The 18,395-nt window shown below is 20.7% G+C and overlaps 2 protein-coding genes across 2 annotated transcripts; both read left to right on the forward strand.

The window, feature by feature from the left end:
* Positions 1-15,495: 15,495 nt before the first annotated feature.
* On the forward strand, positions 15,496-16,666 carry FSST1_006402 (uncharacterized protein; the record flags this gene model as incomplete). Its single annotated transcript, XM_083232766.1, has 3 exons — positions 15,496-15,812; positions 15,878-16,250; positions 16,310-16,666. 3 exons carry the CDS (start codon positions 15,496-15,498, stop codon positions 16,664-16,666), a joined length of 1,047 nt encoding a protein of 348 aa, XP_083089832.1.
* Positions 16,667-17,119: 453 nt separating this feature from the next.
* Positions 17,120-18,388, forward strand: FSST1_006403 (uncharacterized protein; the record flags this gene model as incomplete). The annotated part of the gene is made up of 1 exon (XM_083232767.1): positions 17,120-18,388. One exon carries the CDS (start codon positions 17,120-17,122, stop codon positions 18,386-18,388), a length of 1,269 nt encoding a protein of 422 aa, XP_083089833.1.
* Positions 18,389-18,395: the final 7 nt, after the last annotated feature.

Here is an 18,395-nt window from a genome sequence, read left to right on the forward strand (position 1 = left end):
TAAAGACTTAAACTATATTAATAATATTTATATTAAATTATTTTACTTTTATTAGATTTATAAGAATTTTAATACTTTTTTTATTAAATTTTAATACTTTATATTAAAAAGAGAAATATTAAAAAAGGCCTTTTTTACCTTATTAAAGTAAATTATCTCTTAGAAGCTATATAAAATACTAATATATAATCTATTATCTAGCTATTAATATTATAACCTAGTTACTTTTCTATAAAAACTAGAAAATTAATAATACTATTTTATAATTAATCTATAGCCTATAATATAAAAGATAAATATATTATAAAAAGAATATTTTTAAATACCTTAAAAAAAGTCTTTATTACCTTATAAGGAAAATAGCCTCTTTAAAAACTATTAATTAGCTAAAGACTTTATAAACTTAAATAACTAATATTATAATAACTGCCTTTATTAATAGTAAAAGAATAATTAGTATTTTTACTATAGCTTAATTAACTATTATCTTTATAACTATCTTAAGCCTAATAATTATTTTATTAAGTTTTATTAAGCTATTATTATATAGAGTCTTAGCTATATTAGCTAATACTTATTTATATATTTATTTACTTTTAGCTATATTAACTTTTAGTAATTTAAATATTCTTAAGAATACTAGGAAAATAAAATAAGCTTATTTTAAGTTAATATTAAGCTTTTATCCCTATAATTACTATATTAAAAATTAAACTATTTATTACCTCTATTTATAAAATCCTAATTAAGAATAAAAATAATTAATATTTAAACCTAATAATATTACTTATTAGTCTTTATATAGCTAGAAAGAAGTTAATCTTATTTTATATTATAGCTAATAGTAAAGTAAAAGGGAAAAGGTTTATTAATAAGAGCTAGGCTAAGTCCTAGAATTTAAAGCTTAAACCCTTAAAGAAAACCTTTAAGATTAAAGTATTTAATAGCTAATTTATTAAAAGTAAAAAGGTTATTTACTATATTTATATAAGGCTTTATATTATTAACTATAAATAGAAGAGTATAATTTTCTATATAACCTAGTTAATTAGCTATCTTATTATCTTAAGAATATTTTAGCTAAAATAATATAACTTATAAATAGGCTTTATAGCCTATATATTTATTTTTAATAGCTTATATTACTAGAAATTCTATAATATTTTAATTAAGCCTATAAGGATTAAGGCTTTATAGATTATTTTAAAGAAGTTTATATATTAAATAAAAAGAAGTATTTTACTAGCCTTAAAAGAAAAAAATATCTTTTTAATTTCCTTATAAATTGCCTTAATATATAGCTAAAAGGATTATTATTGCATTTTTATTATTACTTTAAAGTAATTAAACTATTTACTTAAGCTAAAGCTAAAAGTATTTATATTATTAAAAGAACTCTAAGAGTTTTAAGATATATTCTTACTTAAAGAGGCAAAGAAACTACTATTATATTAATTTAATAACTATTATATTAAATTAACCCTAGGAGGAAAATTACTATTTAAACCTTTATATAAAATATCCTAGAATAAATTAATAGCTCTATAAGAATAGCTAAATAAGAATTTATATAAAGGATTTATTTACTTAAGCTTATTACCTATAGCCTCTTTAATACTATTTATTAAGAAATCTAATAATAATTTATACTTTTATATAAACTATTAAGCCTTAATTAATATTATAATTAAAGACTATTATTTATTACCCTTAATTAAAGAATCTTTAAATAACCTATTTAATATAAAATACTTCTTTTATATTAATATTATATTAGCCTTTAATAATTTATATATTAAGGAAAGCTAGGAATACTTAATAGTATTTTATATTTAATTTAAACTATATAAGTTACTAGTTATACTCTTTAGCCTAATAAAAGCCCTTATAATCTTTTAGCAGTATATTAATAATATACTAAGGGAATATTTAAATATATTTTATATTATATATTTAAATAATATTTTAATCTATAGCTAAACCTAAGAAAAGTATATTAAATAGCTAAAGAAAATACTTAAGAAGCTAAAAACTACTAGGCTATTTATAAACCTAATAAAATATAAATTTATAATTATAAAGATTAAGTTCTTAGGCCTTATTATTAAATAAAATAGTATTTAAATAAATCCTATTAAAATTAAAACTATTAAGAATTAGTAAACCTTAATTTATTTAATTAATATATAAGCTTTTATAGGATTTATAAATTTCTATAGGAGATTTATTTATAATTTCTTTAAGCTAATAAACTTATTAAATTACTTAATAAAGAAAGATATATTATTTATTTAGGATAAAACTTATAAAAAGGCTTTTTAAGACTTAAAAGAAGCTTTTATATTAATATTAATTTTATACCTTTTTAATTAAATAAAGGATATTATTATAGGCTTAGGCTATACTTATATACTAGTTTAATAAGGAATTTAAATAGCTTATCTTATCTCTATATAAGGAAAAAGGAGAGGTAATTATCTAGAAATCCCTTTTCCTCTTTAAATTAAATAATACTATCTATTAATACTTATAAATAGCTACTTAAGTCTAGTCTATTATAATTATTTAGCTTTTTCTAGTTTAAAACTAAGAAAATCCTTTAATTAAAATACCCCTAGACTTTAATATAAAGAAAGAATAATAACTAGAGGTAATATTAAATATAATACTTAATTAAGTTAAACTTAAATATAAAAAGCTATTTAATAATATTTAAGCCTTTATAGCTAAATTAATATAAAATTAATAAAAAGCCTTTTATAATAATATAAATAACTTAAAAGTATACTTTAAAGCCTTTTTATTATTATACCTATTAATATTAATACCTTAATATATAAACCTAATAATTTTAATAATACTTTAAATTAATAAGACCTATTAATAAAAGTAATTACTTATAATTTATACCTTTAATAGAGATAAAAATATATAGCTTATATAAAGAATAATAATTAAGTATATAATTAATACTTTAGCTTATAAAATTAGAGAATATAAGGATTAATAGTTTTATATTTTTTTTAACTTAAAGGAAAAAGTATAATAAAAGGTAATAGCCTTCTTTAAGGATAGACTTTTTTAATATTATAATCCCTAGAAGTTTTTTAATTACTTAAAAATATATATATAATAATTAATATTAATAAGAAATTATATAAATTAAATTTAAATATATTTAATAAGGCCTTAATAAAAAGTTTATTAAGTTTTATATTTATTTTAATTAAAAGCTTATAATAATAAAAGGACTAAGTTAAAATAATAATATTAAGCTTATAAAATTATATTATACCTTAAATAAATAATTATATAATTACTTAATTAATTAAAGTATTCCTTATAATAATTATAATAAAATAATATCTTAATATTAAGCTATTACTATTAAGCTAGAATTATATAAGCTTAAAAAGAAGTTTTTTAATTATTATACTTTAACTTAAATACTATTTTAACTTAGGGTTAATAGAAATAATAATACTATTATATTAAGAGTTAATTTAGCCTTTACTAGGGCTATCTATAATAAATAAAACCTTTATATTAAATATAATATAGATATTAGGCCTAAAGCTTAATAAATCTTAATAGAAATACTTTAATAATAATATATATTAAGATTATACTTTTATTATAATTCCTAGGGCTATATAATAGCTTAATATTATTTATACTTAATATAATAACTAGTTAATTAAATATAAATCTAAGTGCTTTAAGCTAAGGATTAAAATAATAATAATACTTAGTTAAAGGATAACTAGGGAAATTAAAGACCCTTAAGTATAATCTTATATAAAGATTAATAGTTAATTATAATAGCTTAATAAATATATATTAAACTAGGATAAAAACTTAATTTTAAGAGATAAATATAATTATAAATAGTTTTCTACTTATAATCTTTACTTTCTTAAATTTATATTTATTTATTAATATATAAGTTAATAATAGCTATAATTATTATAAAGCTATAAATAAATAATTAATATAATACTTTAAATTAAATTTAACTAGATTTATATACCCTTATAAAGTTAAAATAGCTATAAAAATATAATTATAAGGTTATTTAATATAAATAATAATACTATAAATTATATATATTATATAAATTATAATAAACTTAAATAGCTAGTAATTCTTTATAGCTTTTTATATTATTTTAAATCTATTTTAAAAGATATTATTAAGACTCTTATAATTAATATATTATAATATTATAATTTATATTAAAAAGTATAAAATTATAATTAATATTATAAATAATATAGTAATTTAAAGTATTAAAATAAAAATAATATTAAAATTAATTATACTTATTATAAAGTCTATCTTTATAATACTTATAAAATAATAAATAAAAGGTATATAATAACTAGAAACCTTTATTACTATTAGCCTTAATAAAATAATTAAAATTCTTTATTTTATAATACTTATAGAATATATACTAAGGCTTTATTTAAAGAAAGATTAAATTTAATTATCCCTAGAATTATTAGATTATAAGGACTTATTTAATCTTAAGAAGGCATTTACCTTATTATTATCTTAAGGTATATAAGATTATTATATTTAACTTAAGCCTAAATTAAATAAAAAGCCTTTAGACTTATTATAAAGAATATTATATAATATATTAAAAGACTATTTATTTAAATTTTATAAATAAATTATAGACCTTATAGATAAAGGATAAATTAAGGCTAGTTTATTATTAGCTATAATATTTATTCTATTAATAAAAAAACTAGGGAAAAGATAATAATTCTATATAGACTATAGAGTATTTAATAAGGTTATATAATAAGACTAATACCCTTTACCCCTTATTAAGGAAATATTATAATTATTATTAGAAATAAAATAGCTTATAAAGCTAAATATTTATATAATATTCTATAAAATATAAATTACCTTAGGCTAAGAATACTTTATAATATTTTAAATATACTTTAGGCTTTTTAAATAGCTAATAATTCTATTTAATCTAGTAAATACCTTAGTTATATTCTAGAGATATATTAATAATACCTTAAGTATATTCCTAGGTATTTTTATTATAATATATCTTAATAATATCCTTATTTATAATAAAGGGTTATAAAAAGACTATATATAGAAAGTTTATAAGATATTAAAATACTTATAATAGGTAAGGCTTAATTTAAATTTATAGAAATATAACTTTATAATAAATATAATTAAATACCTAGGATATATTATTTAAGTAAGAGTTAAAATTAAATTTAACTTAAAAAAGGTTATTACTATTTAAGATTAAAAGCCTTTAATATACTTATAAGGATTATAAAGTTTCCTAGTATTTATTAATTCTTATTATAATTTTATTAATAATTTTATTATTATTATAATACTATTAAATTATTTAATAAAAAAGAATATAAAGTTTAAATAAATAATAATTACTTAAGATATATTCTAATAGCTTAAGGAAATATTTATTATAGGCTTTATTATAATATAATAAAGGCTAAATATAAATATAATTATAAAAGTAAATTATTTTAATATAGCCTTAAGTAAATACTTATCCTAGAAGAATAGCTAAGGAATTTTATATTTAATAGCCTATTACTTAGTAATATTTAATTTAATATAATATAATTATATAATTTATAATAAAAAACTATTAGCTATTATCTTATATTTAATAGCTTAATTTATAAAGCTTTATAGATTTTATTATCTTTTTATAATTTATATAAATTATAAAAACTTTAAGTATTTTATAAAAGCTTATAAAATCTTAAAATAGTAAATATATTAAGCTAATTTACTATTTTAATTTAACTTTTACTTTTAATATTAACTAGGGAAACTAGCTTTTAGACTTAATATACTTTTTTAATAAGATTAAAATTACTTAAATATAGTATTATATAGAGGCTAAGTCTTATAATTAATTAATATCTTAGTAATTATAATTAATCTACTAGGAATTAATAAAAAAGAAATATTTATATAGAATAAATTAATTATAAATAGAGATAGTATTAATATTACTTAGGTAAAGCTATTATAAGGATTTATAATCTTTATTAATATATACTTATAATCTCTATAGAATTAAAGAGTAATAATATTATATATATATAAGGCCTAACTATAAGCTATTAAGAATAAAGAATAGAAGTTTTTAAAGATTATAGAAATAGTTAACTAGATTTAAAACTGCTTTATTAACCTATAAGAAGTATTCTTATATTAAGGATAAATATAACTATCTTTATATAAGCTATTTATAATAGTAATTATTTATAATATTTATAATAGCTTTATTATAAAATACCTAGGAAAAAATATAACTTTTAAGATAATTACTTATAATTACTATTAAGATAGTATATTATAAGCTATTAAGTAATTTTATAAGAATTATTATTATATTAAGGTATATAAAAGTAAATAGAGATAATAAAGCCTATTATATCTATTACCTATTATTAATAAATACTTTATATAAATTTTAATTAACTTTATAATAAGATTATTAGGCTAAATAGAGGCTAATTTAATATTCTATATAATTATAATAAATAAACTATTAAAGTATATTTAGCTAAAGGCACTATTAAGTATTTTAATAAAAGCTTATACTATATAGTTTAAATACTATTAGTAAAGGTTTTATAGCTTTTTAAAATAAATTATAATTAATAAAGAATTAGATTAATTAAATAAGTTTTAAAGAGAATTTTATTAATTAATAAGAATAAAGTAGCTCTTATTTATTTCTTATTACCCTTAAATTAATAATAGAATTAAATAAGTTAATTAAGAAATTTAAGCTATTTTATATATAATAATATCCTTTAAATAGTTTAATTAGCTAAAATACCTCTTAGTAATATAATAAGCCTTAAATAATAGATTATTTATAATAATAAGCTATAGCTTAAATAGATTACTATATAGATTTAATTTTAATATTATATAATAGGCTAAATAACTCTAATTATTAGCTATAAACCCTAAAGGATAAGCTATCTCTTTTATTATTTAACTTTATAAAGGGTTAATAATAATATAGGCTATTATTATATATTATTAATAATAAATATAAGACTCTTATAATTAATATTAATATCTAGTTAAAGGATTCTAAGTTAAAGATTAAGTTTAATTTAACCTATATAATATTAAAATAAATTAATTAAATAAGAAACTTAATTAAATAATAGTTAAATATAATATAATTAAAGTCTTAAATAAATTTAATATTTACCTTAATATTTTACTAGGGATTTATTTAAACTTTTATATTAACCTAATAGAATAAATAGCCTTAGATATTTTATTTTTATAAGTATAAGTAAATATAAAATTACTATTATAGCTAGTCTTTTAAGAAAAGGAATTAAAACTTTAAATAAAATATAAGGTTAAGGCTATTTTAATAGCTAAGAATATATTAGAATAAAGATAATACTATAATATATTAATTAAATAAAAAGGCTATATTAAATTATAATAATAGCTATTAGAGAATATATTAAATATATAAGTATTAAATAAATATAAAGTAAAATATAAGAATATATTATATTTAAATAGCCTTAAATAGGCTAGGATATTACTTAAAATAATAAAGGATTATAGTAATATATTAGCTATAATAATAATATAAATAATAAAGATTAAAAATAAACTATATAAAATTAAAAATAAAATAACCTAGGTATAATCTAAGTATAATATAGACTTAATTAATATAGTAATAGCTAAACTTAAGCTACTTTAAAGGATATAATAATAAATACTATTAATTAAAAACTAGTTATTACTATAAAAAAAGTAAAAATAATTAGACTTTTTTAATTTAATAGGTTTATTATATTAATAATAATAAGAATAAGACTAATAATAAGATTTATAAAAAGTATAAATAACTTTAATAAAGGTAATAGTATTAATAGTAAAAGTAAAAATAATTTAAGTATTTTAATTATATTACTTATAAATAAATATATAGCCTATTTAAGCTAAAGCCTAAAAGTTAGCCTAAGTTTATTATTAAAAAGTAATAGTATTACTATAGATAAGAGAAATAATTAAATTAAAGTTAAAGAGTAATAAGATAATAATTTAAAAGCTAAAGATAAATAAAATGAAGTTAAACCTAGGGGTTTAATAGGTATTAAAAGAAAGTAAATAAATTAAATAAAGGTCTAACTAATATAAGTAATAATATATAAATCCTTAAATTAGTTAATATAATAATAAAATTCCTTAGTAATTTAAAGGTATTTTTTTTTATATTAAAAATAATAATATATATATTATTCTTAGTAAAGGATTATAAATAATATAATTAGGCTTATAAAGTAGAATTAAAAGTATAAAATAAGTTTTCCTAGGAATATATCCCTTTTACCTTTAAGTATTACTTATAAGTATAGCTATTATTTAATAAATAAGATTTAAAGATTTTAGATTTATATAATTTAATAATATATTAAATATAGAATATAATAAAGGCTATAAAGACTTAAAACTCTTTATTATTATTATCTTTATTAATAATATATATACTAATAGTATAATACTTAATAAGGCTATCCTTTTTATTATTAAAGGGAATAAAGAGATTATTAAAAAGACTAATAGTAATAGCTATAGTAATAGTAAAATCTAAGATAAATTAATAAAGGTTTATATTAATATAATATAAATATTAATAGGTATAAATATAAATATAATAAAATAATAAAAAGGAAAAAGGTAATATAAGATAAATATATAAAGAGATATAAAGCTAATTATAATAAGAAAATAAAATAGATAATAGCTAGATATTTATAAGTATAGAGAATATATAAATAAGGATATAAAAGAATTTAATAAAGTAAAATAATAAATATAAAGAAAAGTAATAAGGAATTATTTAAGAACTTTAATAAAAATAAATAGAAAAATAATAAGGCTAATTAAAATATATAATAAAATATAAATAAAAATATCTCTTAAATAATAATTAAAATATATAAACTTAATAATATCTATAGAAAATAATATAATAAAAATTTAAAAATATAAGATAATATTTACTAGGACTTATCCTAGAGTTTTACTAAGTAATTCTAGAAAATAATTCTTAATACTAAGATATTAAAGAAAATCTAATTAAAACTTTACTTAGACTTTACCTAGATTAAATTTAAAAAATTCCTTACTTAAGGTAATATTAAAGGGTATAAAAGGGAGGTATATTATAGGCTTAAGCTATACCTATACCCTAGTCTAATAAGAAACTTAAGTAGCTTATTTTATTTCTATATAAAAAGGAAAGAGAGGTAATTATCTAGAAATCCCTTATCCTTTTTAAGCTAAATAATACTATTTATTAATACTTATAAGTAGCTACTTAAGTCTAGTTTATTATAGATATAATCTTTAAAACTAATACCTTTAACTATATATCTACTAATATACTATTATAATATAATAATAAGAGAAAACTATACTTAATAGCTTTTTTCTCTAAGAAATATATATTTATTAAATATAATTATAAGATTTATAATAAGGAATTTATAGTTATTATTTATTACTTTAAAGAATAAAGACTTAAATTAAAGGGAATATTTTTACTAATAAAAGTAATTATAAATTATAAGAACTTAAAGTACTTTATAATAATAAAGCTATTTAACTAATAATAAGCCTAATAGTTTAAATTCTTATTTTAATTTAACTTTTAAATTATATATTAACCTAGGAAATAAAGAGTTAAATTTAATACCTTAATTAAAAGGTTAAAAGATCTCTTTAAAGAGAGAAATAAGTACTTAATATATTAAAGCTAAGTAATACTAAAGAAAAACAATTAATAACTTTTATTATTATAAGTTTAAAAAGCTTATATTTATTATTTATTATAATAAAGCTAGGTTATATTAATACTTAAGGAATTATTACTTTTTATAAAGCTATTAAAAGAGATTAATTACTTATTAAATAAAAAATATTAAATTAATAATAATCTATAGTTAATACTATAAGCCTTAAAGATTAATATATTATAATACCTAAAGATTATATTTATAGAATATAAGATTATTTAGAAATAATTATTATATTAAGATTATATTTATATTTTAAATTATAATCCTTTTAAAATTACTTTATTAAAGGCTTATTATAAATACCTTATAATAGAATACCTAGGTTATATTTATATTTATAATTTATTCTCTTAAGATTACTATTAGCCTAGAATACTAGCTTATATTAAATAATAAGTTAAGAATTACTATATATATTAAAGAGCTAACCTAGCTTAAGAAGTAAAATAAAGTATATTAAAACCTTTACTTATTTTTAAAAAAGCCTAATAATATATATTAATAGACTTTATTATATATTTATTACCTAGTAAAAGAAATAATATTATTTTAATTATAGCTTATTAATTAATTAAAATAAAATATATTATTATCTATAAAGGAATTTATAATATTAAAAATATAGCCTATTATTACTTAAAGGAAATATAAAAGCTATATAAGCTTTTATAGACTATAATATTAAATTAAAAACCTTAGTTTATAATAAAATTCTAGTAAAAGCTTATTTAATAACTATTAATTAGCTTATTATTATTAACTATATATTACCTTAAGATTAATAAATAAATTAAATACTTAAATATTATATTAAAATAGTATTTATAAGCTTATATATTATACTTATAAAATAATTAAAATTAATAGTTTCCTTTAACTAAGTTTATAATAAACTCCTTAAAATTTAAAACTATTAATATATTTTTATTTTTTATAAACTATAGGTTTTATTTATAAATAGGCTTTAAGCTTATAATTATAATTAAAGAAATCCTAATTATTAAAGATATAAAATAGTTTATAAAGACTATAAATAATATCTTAAAATACTTAAGATTAAAAAGTATTATTATATAAGCTTATTATAAAGCTTAAGTAAATTAATATAAATGCTTTACTTAATATTATTAAATAAGAGACTTAATATAGTTAAATACCTAGAATATTAAAACTTTAAAGCTATAAACAAAATTAAATTAGAAATATATTAGCCTATTAATAATTAATAAAGTTATTACCTTATATACTTATTAACTAGAATTACCTATTAATATAAAGATATACCTTATATTTTATATAAACCTATTAAAATTAACTGCTATTAATTTACTACTTAGCTAGAATTTAAAATTATTATTATTAATAAAAGCTAAAGGAATAAAAGAGTAAAAAGTTAAAAATATTATAAATTCTTCTTAAAATTAATATAGCTAAGGAGGCTATTTAAAACTAAAGTATATTATTAAATAGGCTAAATATATAGACTTAATTAAAATATCTACTGCTTATATATAGAATACTACTATAATTATAATAAACTATTATTACTAGTATTTTAATAAACCTAGACTATAGTAAATTATCTTAATAAAGCTTAATATTAAAGGGGGAAATATTATTATAGCTTAAAATTAAACTTAATTACCTTATAGCTATAAGTAAATTTAATTATATAATAATAATATTATTATTATAACTTTAGCTAAACTGCTAATTAAATCTTAAATATAGCTTTTTAAGCTATATCTTATTAATAGAGCTTAATTTACTTATAATACTTATCTATAGCTATAGAATTTATTATACTTAAAGTATTCCCTATTAACTTATATTATTAAACTTAACTTATAATATTAATTATATTATATTTAAATTAATATATAGCTATATAATATCCCCTCTTTTTAAGTAAATAAAATATATTAACTTTAATTAAATCTATTTAATCTTATATAATATTATTATTAATAAAAAGCTACTTTTTTTATTAAAAGAAAGTTTATATTTACTTTATTTAAAATAATTATATTTTAATATATTCCTTTAAATTAATTTAATTATTAAAATTAATTTATAAATAACTTTATTTTTTATATATTTTATAGTTTTTTAATTTCTTTATTTTAAAGTAAATTAGCTATTAATATATATTAAGAATATATTTACTTAGTAATTTTAATTATAAATTATAATTACTATAAAATATACCTTTTTTATATTTTAATAAGTATAAAAAGCCTTTTAATTTATACTTTAATTTCTTTTTCTTTTTCTTTTTATTATTATTCTTATAATTAATATATAATGTTTTATTTTAAAGGTTAATTTTAATTATTTTAGCTTCTTTTAACTATATTATTACTTTATTTATTAACTAGTTTTTTTTAATATAATAAAACTTTTTAATTCTTTTTTATTTTTAAATTTTATAATATTATAAATTAAATTAAACTTAGAAATTATATTTTAAAGCTTATTTATTAATATTAAATAGCCTTTATTATAATTATAATATTAATTAAGTTTCTTTAAATTATAAGTTAAATATATTATTATTTTTATTTATTTCTTTTAAATATAAGCTTTAAAATAATATTTTATATTATTAATTTTAATTTAAAGATAAAGAAAAAGTTATTAAATAGCCTTTTTCTTATTTTAATAATAAAAAGTAAAAAGCTTTATAAGAAAATAAAGTTAAAAAGTTAAAGAAGATTTATAAAGCTTATATAAAGAAAATATTTAAGATTAAAAAGAAGTAAAATAAATTATAAGTTTAATCTTTATTTTATTATTTTATAGCTTATTATTAACTTTTAAATCTTAAGGAAATTAAATATTAACTAATACTTTACTTATTTATATTTTTAAGACTTTTAATTATTTTATAAAGAAATAAGATAGCTTAAATAGTAAATATCTAATAATTTAATAATATTATAAGGCTATAAGGCTATACTTTTAAATAAGCTTTTAATAAAACTCTATATTAAAATAAAGCTATATAAAATAATAAGATAATAGTAAATACTTTTTTTTTCTTTATATAATAAAACTATTAGTAAAGAAAAGTAAAAATAATAATAAAAAAGTAAATTATTTTACTCTTAATTATCTATTTAATATATTAAATTAACCTAGATTATAGTTATAATATTAATATTATATTACTATACTATTTAACTTTATAACTATAGCCTTATAGTTAGGCAATATATAAGGCAATTTTACTATATATATAATAAGATTATTAAAGTATTATATATTAGCCTAGCTTTATTTTAAGATTTATATAACCTTATAATAATAAAGCTAAAATATATTTCTATAGGCTAAAGACTTTTAATTAAAGATAGTATAGTGCTAGCTATATTTAACTATAAGGTCTTATAACTCTTTAATATTTTTATCCCTTAGAAGGACTTAAAGTTTTAATTTATATTAAATTAACTTTAATTACTTTTAATTTAATATAATATATTAATACTTTATATAATATTTATTAGTAAGGTAATATATATTAACTTAATTAAGTATTAATATTATTATAGTTTTAATTACTTTATTTTTAATCTTCTCTTATACTTTAATAATAGCTTTAATAAACTACTTTTTTATCTCTATAATAAATAAGAAAGCTAATATATTAAGATATTCCTTATAGATTTATTTTTTTAATATTTTCTAGATATTTTTAATAGAATTAAGATTAAAACTATATAAAGGCTAATTTATAAAAAGAATACTATTTTCTAATACTTATTTTATTAATTAATCTTAAACTATAAAAGCTATAAAGATATAGCTATTATTATATTAAAAAGTATTTCCTTTTAAAAGATATTTTAATAAGTATAACTTTAAATAGGCTTTAATATACTATATAGTTATATTACCTTTATTAAAATTATTAATAGTATAATTATATAAGGATTAAAATAATTATATAATATAGTAAGAGGTTTAATTATATAACTTAGTTTAATTAATTATAATATTAATTAGGTTTTACTTTAGCATTTTAACTTTATATTAAACTCTTAACTATATATATAAATTTCTTCCTTTAACTTTAATTTAAATAAAGTTTCTTATAATTTAAGCTATTATAGTTAATTATATAGGAAAGCTATTACTTAAAATACTTATACTTATCTTTAATAGTTTAAATAAATACCCTTAATTCTATTAACTATAGCTTATATTAACTTATTATATTATAAATTATAGTCTTTTTTATTATAAAGGTATTTCTTTTTTTAATCTTATAATATAATATATAAAGCTATTACTTTTCTTATTAAATTTATTATAAGTCCTTTTAAAGGATAGGAATACTAAGGAATTATAAGACTTTATAGCTAAATATAATTAGCGCTATATTATCTTTAATTAAAGGTTTTTAGCTTATAGAGATATATTTTAACTTTATTATTATAAGATTATATAGATCTTAAAATAAGGCTAGGCTAATATATAATACCTTAATAATCTTACTATATATATAGTAAAATTGCCTTATATATTGCCTAGCTATAAGGCTATAGTTATAAGGTTAAATAGTATAGTAATATAGTATTAATATTATAACTATAATCTAGGTTAGCTTAAATAATTAAAGGTAAAATAATTTACTTTTTTATTATTATTTTTACTTTTTTTTATTAGTAGTTTTATTATATAAGGAAAAAGAAAATATTTATTATTATCTTATTATTTTATATAGCTTTATTTTAATATAGAGTTTTATTAAAAGCTTATTTAAAAATATAGCTTAATAGCCTTATAATATTATTAAATTATTAGATATTTACTATTTAAGCTATCTTATTTCTTTATAAAATAATTAAAAGTCTTAAAGATATAAATAAATAATATTATTAACTAGGGAGATAGGCAAATAAATATTAGTTATAAAAAAGATTTAAGCAGTTATATGCTCTGCTATAGCTAATAATATAATAATTAGATTTAATGCAGAGCTTAAAGGAACTATAATAGGTTTTTAATAAGGATAACTATATAAATATTATATAAAAGTATATAATTTCATTAGATTAAATCTTTAACTCTATAATCTTAAGTATTATTATAATTATAAAGTATAATTAACTACAGAGTAGGTTACTTATATTTGCAGAGAATATTAGATTTAAATATTTATTGAAATTTAATCTTCATGGATAGATTAACCTTTATTAAAAACCCCGAAGAAAATGAGGAATCTGGGCATAACCTAAACATAAACAAAAACATGCTTCCGCCCAGGCTGCCAGGCGTTAATCTAATTGCTAATAAATCTTTAAATTCTCTCAGGACTAGGTTATCTAGCCAAGCCGTGAGTCATATAGCACGAACTCTATGATAGATACTATGACTTATAAAGGAAGCTTCTGTCGCGCTGTGCAGACAACAGCAACTTCTTCTTCTTGCATGCTCAATCAACTGGTAAGGTCACCTTCATTTGCAAGGTGGAGCCCCACCTTTCGTACCACGTCTTTGACCCACTCTTCTGACAGCACCAGACCCTTGTTTATTGTCACTCTCTCATTCAACTCTCAATCACCAAACAACAGCCACCCATTTCTACCCTCCTACAACATCGTCGCCAAAACCGAAAATGGCCGCGCCTCAGTCAAAGGCAGCCGCGATGGAGAAAGTCATCACGCCTAATCAGTCTCTACATGAGCTGATCATTCAACACCCCGAGCTGTCCGACCATCCTCTGCGCTGGACCGCCCGCCATCTCGAGCTTCTACACTGCACATTCCAGCAAATCGATGTCCCTCCTGAAGCTAAAACAGGCGCGCATGAGGAGTGGGCCATGCCTTATGAAACAGAGCTAGCAAATAATCCATGGTTCGGCGGCTACGAGCGAAAGGCTTCACGTTTCAGGGTGCTTTTCAATTCTGAAAGAGGTCGTCTAGTGAATTATTGGTATGTTCGGTCCATTTGCATTTCCCTTCGCTACTATATCTTTACTAACTTCTGTATGTATACAGCACGGAGCCGACATTCTACTTCAACGGACGCAGCAAGCATCGTCCACACTGCCCAATCTACTATCTTGAACGAAAACATGATGAAGAAGACGGGAATAAAGAAAATAACGATCAAGAAGACGGAGAACAAGAACGCAACAAGACTAAGAGCCCATTTATAGGGTTCTTTGCCTACAGCAGTATCACGGAACAACGCCAGGAACGATGTTTCCCCATGCGGTATCGTAACAGACCGGATGATGCTCAACAGCTTTGGGACCACAGGGTCAAAGAGTGCACGCCAGAGACGTGGTTCCAGGATCCATACTTTCTCTGCCTCATCATATCTCTAGCACAATGTCAGTGGAGAGACAGCCGCTACACGTTCTGTCCCGTACGTTATCCCCCATCTGACACACTCTCATTTGAATGCCTAAACTAACTCTCGTGTAGATTCGCCTCGTCGTTTGCCATGATGATGAGAAGGATTATGCTTACGTTTATTACGCCCAGTTCCCAAAAGGAATACTCGACCAACTAGATACCCCAGCGACTAAAACAGAAGCCACTTGGCCGACTATCTACTACACCAAAATACCATTTCAGCCATATGGAACATTTCACGACCGTATGGAAAAAGCCCTGCTGGATGCGAAAGTCGGGACGTCAGCTGAGGGGGTTGAGACAGGCTGCAAGAGCGTTGAGGTAGAAAACCCAAACGCCACGGCCGAAGTCAGCAATATCCGGCATTCTTTAGGCTTGATGGAGATTTCAACCAACAAGGGTCGTGCGCTGATGGATTCGTACTGATTGAGATATGGTACCTAGCTGAAGTCTCAGCAATGGATAGACCCTTCTGAGAGGTTGATTGAGGCATCATGTACAAAGGCGGGAAGGACAAGATACTCAATGTAATAATCAACAAGTTGCGCAATGAAATCCTGTTAAACTTTCGCATTTTGAAACACCCTTGTTTAAGACCGAAAGACAACACCGAACTTGACTCAAGCGATTTTCGGTGTTTGTGAGTTCGGTGTGTTCGCTTACGGCCCGGTTTTTTCCTGCAGAGAAGGCCGGGCGACCCACCCCGAGAACTTAACTCCAAGAAACTAGACGTCCGAAAGAATACTTGATGAAAAGACATGCCTGCAATTTCTGTCTCTAGACTTTATAAAATTTCTACAACAGTGCATGCGCTTCAACCACCCATTTTTATCACCTCCTGCCTCTCTTGAATATATTCAACCAAGACCGACCGCAACCATGACTAGACTGAGAATCATCATTTGCGGCGCCGGTATTGCTGGCAACGCCCTCGCCTTCTGGCTCTCAAAACACCATGATGTTACAATCATTGAGAAGCACCCCGACTTGAGATCCACCGGTCTGCAGGTTGATATTCGAGGACATGGAATCGAGGTTTTAAAGAGGATGGGCCTTGAAACCGCTTTCCGTGCTGTGTCAGTCAAAGAGGAAGGATTGGAGTTCGTCAACAGTTCTGGCAGAGTCGTGGCGTACTTTCCCGCAAACACGTCCGGCGAAGGGCTTCAAAGCTTTACGACTGACTACGAGATCATGAGAGGTGACCTTATCAAGCTTCTGTACCAGAACATCAAGGATTGTGTGCGATTCGTGTATGGGACGACTGTGGAGAGCTTCGAACAACTGGACGATTGTGTTGAAGTTCGTCTAGCAAATGGTGAAAAGAACCACTATGACCTTGTCATCGGTGCCGATGGGCAGTGGTCCCGTATTCGAAAGCTGATGCTAGGACCTGAAGCTAAAGACCCCATTCAACTCATCGGGGTCTATGCTGCTTACTTTACCATGCCTCGCCATATCATGGAGGGAGAGAAATACAATGCAACTGCCTACATCGCTCCGGGCAAGCGATTCTTATTCAGTCGAAGGCACAATGCCGATCGGGTCCAAGCATATCTTATCGGCCAGGATGATCACGAACAAGTCTTGGCTGCACGAACAGAAGGTGCAGAGAAGGAAAAGGCTGTTTTATCACAGTTGTTTCAATCTGCTGGATGGCGCTCAGAGGAGTTGACCACTGAACTACAAGAATCAGAAGACTTCTATTGCGAGAACATGGGCGTTGTTAGGATGAACTCTTGGAGCAAAGGAAGAGTTGCGCTACTGGGGGATGCAGCGTACTGTCCGACAGCAGTTACAGGAATGGGAACAACCTCCAGTCTAGTTGGCGCCTACGTTTTGGCCGGCGAAATTCAAGATCATGTCAGTCGCGTTGGTGCCTCTAAGGAAGCACTTCCTCAAGCTTTGGCCAGTTATGAACAGAAATTCCGTCCGTTTATGGATACCGTTCAGGATGGTATCGAGAAAGACAAGACCTACTGGCACAAGTTGCCATCGAGCTCGTTTTTTCTTACGATCCTCAACTTTTTCTTGGCTGTTGCAGCTTTCTTCAAGTTGGACGTACTGGCTAGGAACCTTTTGAAGGAAGATACAGGTAGTTGGAAACTCCCTGATTACAAGGGGATGAACCTTCGACAGGACAAGAAATGATCTACCA

The sequence above is a fragment of the Fusarium sambucinum genome, chromosome I (assembly GCF_050947815.1).
Source record: "Fusarium sambucinum isolate potato_lamoka chromosome I, whole genome shotgun sequence".
Lineage (NCBI taxonomy): Eukaryota > Fungi > Ascomycota > Sordariomycetes > Hypocreales > Nectriaceae > Fusarium > Fusarium sambucinum.